The 4104-nt window shown below is 39.5% G+C and overlaps 2 protein-coding genes across 5 annotated transcripts in view; both read left to right on the forward strand.

Moving 5' to 3' along the window:
- LOC107097612 (protocadherin gamma-A2-like) overlaps window positions 1–68 on the forward strand; it is a 4452-nt gene extending 4384 nt beyond the window's left edge. Inside the window, exon 3 of the mRNA XM_015394819.1 lies at window positions 57–68. Within this exon, the coding sequence (XP_015250305.1) occupies window positions 57–68 (12 nt within the window). The remainder of the gene's footprint in view (window positions 1–56) is intronic.
- Window positions 1–4104, forward strand: part of LOC107097624 (protocadherin gamma-C5-like) — a 108924-nt gene that overhangs the window by 23406 nt on the left and 81414 nt on the right. For 3 of the 4 annotated variants that reach the window (XM_015394840.1, XM_015394843.1, XM_015394844.1), the window contains exon 1: window positions 448–2997. The exons of the other annotated variant lie outside the window; for it this stretch is intronic. In XM_015394840.1, coding sequence (XP_015250326.1) covers window positions 613–2997 — 2385 coding nt within the window. In that variant the 5' untranslated portion in view covers window positions 448–612. Of the gene's footprint in view, window positions 1–447; window positions 2998–4104 lie in introns of those variants that run through there. 4 annotated transcript variants of the gene reach the window in all.

The following is a 4104-nucleotide window of genomic DNA, read 5'->3' on the forward strand; positions in this document are numbered from 1 at the left end:
TTTTATCATTTTAAAGCGTATTGATATACTTTTGTGAACTGTTGTTTTTCGGGAAGTACAATTCATAGACTTCTGGTTATTCACTTCCTTTTTCGTCATATTACTCATTTTTATTTTATATTAAAAAAAATAATAAGATAGATTACAAAGTTGAACGTACTGTGACATTACTCGACATCTGAAAAGCACATGTTTTCAGGTGATTTGTAATGTCTAATTGCTTCCTCTTATTTAGTAAACACGTTATTTTTATCATTCATTCTACAAAGGTCAGGGCATATTTATATCAAACTAAATGTCTCAGTGTATTCTCATTATTAGTTGCAGTCAGAATGTCTGCAGTTATTACATTTGAACTCTTAGGGCCGCTGTTGACCATAATGTCCAAGAAGATGAAGGTTTATAGCAGCACCTCCTTTCTAATGTTGATGCAATACAAAAGGAGAACGAAGGGAGAGGAACGACCGTGCCATTTCCGAATCTTAAAAACGGACACCTTCTTTCTGAAGTGATATTTGTTCCAATGCCATGGATGATCACTTAAAATATGCTTGACTGGATGTACGATTAAGCTTTTCGGATAAAAATCCCAGGATTTTCTTTGAGACTAGAATGATGAGGAACGTAACGCTGTTCGTCTATCTGCTTTCCCTCGGCTTTGTGTTCGGACATGTCTCCTACACTATTCCGGAAGAAATGGCAAAAGGATCTTTAATCGGAAACATTGCTCGTGATTTAGGGTTACAAATGAAACGTCTGACTTCAGGTAAAGCACGATTATTTACCAGAGATAGCGACGAGTGCGTCGAACTAAGCAGAGAACGAGGGGTGCTCCTTGTGAAAAAGAGAATAGACAGAGAGGCGCTCTGCAAAAAGGCAACGCCATGTGCTTTGCATTTTCAGATCATTTTAGAAAATCCCATTGAATTTTATAATGTTGCAGTGCAAATCGAAGATATTAATGACAATGCACCAACATTTGAAAAACCTGAATTAGAATTTAAAATTAGTGAATCGGCGAATATTGGTGCAACATTTGCGTTAGAAAGAGCTGCAGACCCTGATGTTGGCATAAATGATCTTAAAAGCTACACTTTAAATCCAACAGACAATTTTGCCTTGAAGCTTAACAGTAACCCCGATGGTATTAAAAATGTAGAGATGGTGCTGCAAAAGCCTTTAGATAGAGAGAAACAAGATCAGATGAATCTGGTGTTAACCGCTATAGATGGAGGAGAGCCACAGATGTCAGGGACCATGCTGATTGCTATCAGGATTTTAGACGCTAATGATAATGCGCCCGTTTTTTCTGAGAAAATATACAAAGCTTCAGTCTCAGAAAATTCACCTGCTGGTACCATTGTTGCAGCAGTGTCTGCCTCAGATGCAGATGATGGTTCCAACAGTAAAATTAAATATTCAATCAGAAACACATTAGACGGTGTTAGAAAAATGTTTGAAGTAAATACGGAAAACGGCGAAGTTAAGTTAATTGGAAATGCAGATTTTGAAGAATCTAGAAATTATGAAATAGATTTACTAGCTACTGATGAAGGAGGACTCACGGGCTCTTGCAAATTGATAGTTGATGTCCAAGACACGAACGATAACAAACCGGAAATAAGAATTATGTCGCAATCCAGTGTCATATCAGAGGATTCCACTTTAAGAACTGTTGTAATTGTAATGAGCATCGACGACAAAGACTCGGGACAAAACGGGGAAACAAAATGTTTCATAAATGATGATGTACCATTTTCCTTGACATCGTCAAACAACAATTTTTATAGTTTAGTTACCGACAGTGAATTAGACAGAGAAAGGCACTCTGAGTACATCATTACAGTGATCTGCAATGACGAAGGAGTCCCCTCCCTCTCAAGCAGCGTCACCCTCTCTTTAAAGATCTCTGATGTTAATGACAACGCGCCTGTTTTTGAGAGGAGCTCATATGAAGCCCACATTGTCGAAAACAACAAACCAGGTCTCTCTATATTCTCAATAACAGCCACAGACGCTGATTGGAACCAGAATGCACGTGTTTCTTACATACTGGAGGACTCCTTTGTTAATGGGGTTCCAGTCTCCTCGTATGTGTCAGTCAGTGCTGACAGTGGGATCATCCATGCAGTGCGCTCTTTTGACTACGAACAAATCAAAGAATTCCAGTTCCTTGTTAAAGCACAAGATGGGGGCTCTCCTCCACTGAGCAGTAATGTCACAGTTAATATTCTTATTCAAGACCAAAATGATAACCCTCCACAGATTCTGTATCCAGTCCAGACCAGTGGCTCTCTGGTGGCTGAAATGGTGCCTCGTTCAGCAGATGTGGGCTACCTGGTGACTAAAGTGGTGGCTGTTGATGTGGACTCTGGACAGAACGCCTGGCTCTCCTATAAACTGCAGAAAGCTACAGACAGAGCGCTGTTTGAAGTGGGCTTACAGAATGGAGAAATAAGAACAATCCGTCAGGTGACTGATAAAGATGCTGTGAAACAGAGACTGACTGTTATAGTGGAGGACAACGGGCAGCCCTCTCGTTCAGCTACAGTCATTGTTAACGTGGCGGTGGCGGACAGCTTCCCTGAAGTGCTGTCAGAGTTCACTGAATTTTCACATGACAAGGAGTACAATGAAAACATAACATTTTACTTAGTGTTGGCTCTGGCTGTGGTGTCCTTCCTCTTCATTACATGTTTGGTGGTTATCATATCAGTGAAGATCTACAGATGGAGACAGTCCCGCATCTTGTATCACTCCAGCCTCCCTGTGATTCCTTATTATCCACCACGTTATTCAGACACTCTGGGATCTGGAACTTTACCACATGTGTACAATTATGAGGTGTGCAGAACAAATGACTCCAGAAAGAGTGACAATAAATCCGGAGGAGCTTACAGTCAAAACGTCTTGATAATGGATCCCAGTACTTCAGGGACGATGCAGCGGATGCAAAGTGAGAAGAGCATCCTGGATGAACCTGATTCTCCTTTAGAGGTTGGCATGCTTTAAATCTTTCTATGCAGTGCATTATCTTTCGAAAACGTATGTACTGGACAAATGAACCTAAATTATGATTCAAATATCTGGTCTTTCTTTGTAGTTCGTTAGAAATATGATTAGCTTGTAGAGAAAATGTACACATTCTAAAAATATTAAGTATTTTTTTTTTATCTGCCACTAATGGCTAACTAGCTAAGTGTTATTGGCTATTTAGCCAAACCAACCAACTAGCCTTGGCAATAAAAGAAACAATTTTGATTTTTCAAAACACAGTCACTGTGAATTACATATGTACTGTGCACAAACCTTTAAGTGATGACTTGCCATGCTGATGGTGATTTAGGAGCTCCACATGAGTGAACCAGTGGTGGGTAGAGCATGCAGCTTGGCACAGTCATGGGCATGGTATGTTACCTGGTGGAACATGTCTTTCCAGGTGATGAGTTTAAAGCACAAACATCCAGGTGCTGGGTCAGCTGGTGCATGTTAGGTTGAAGGATATAGAAAACATTTTTGGTGAGCCTCTGGGTTGCACAGGAAAATAACCAAAGTCTCATAAAAATAACCCAACTACTATAAAAATTACTTATTATGGCTGGACCATTACATAACCTAGCGTTTGAGTAGAAAATATAACCCATCGTTTTTATTAGAGTGAAGCTATGGGAACTCTTCCTACAAAAAAAATTAAAAAGATTTGAGAGAAAGAAAAGTAGAGAAACATTTTGAAATTTTTGCTTTAAATGTAAATGGTTTAATAATTGGAATGACAGAACATAGGTTAAGAAATGCTTAGTGGCGCGCAAAGTAACTTACCTATGTGTTTTGCATCATCTAGGCTTGTTCTGCCAAATAACAACCCTTTATAATGTTGTTCAAAGCACTTTGGATGATTTTAAATCAAATGCATTGGAATTCAGGGGTATGGGTAGTACACAGGGTAGATTGAGTAGCCAGTCTTCTCAAGTTCAGAACAATGGACAGCTCACGTTTTTTTCATACTGAACCACTGGAGCTTTCTTGTGGAGAACGGTATTTCCTGTTGTGGTACAGCTAGAGAAGCATCAGGCCTTGTTGCTGTTATTGTTTGTGTGTTTGTAT

The sequence above is a fragment of the Cyprinodon variegatus genome, unplaced genomic scaffold (assembly GCF_000732505.1).
Source record: "Cyprinodon variegatus isolate N-32 unplaced genomic scaffold, C_variegatus-1.0 Scaffold711, whole genome shotgun sequence".
NCBI classification, from domain to species: Eukaryota; Metazoa; Chordata; class Actinopteri; order Cyprinodontiformes; family Cyprinodontidae; genus Cyprinodon; species Cyprinodon variegatus.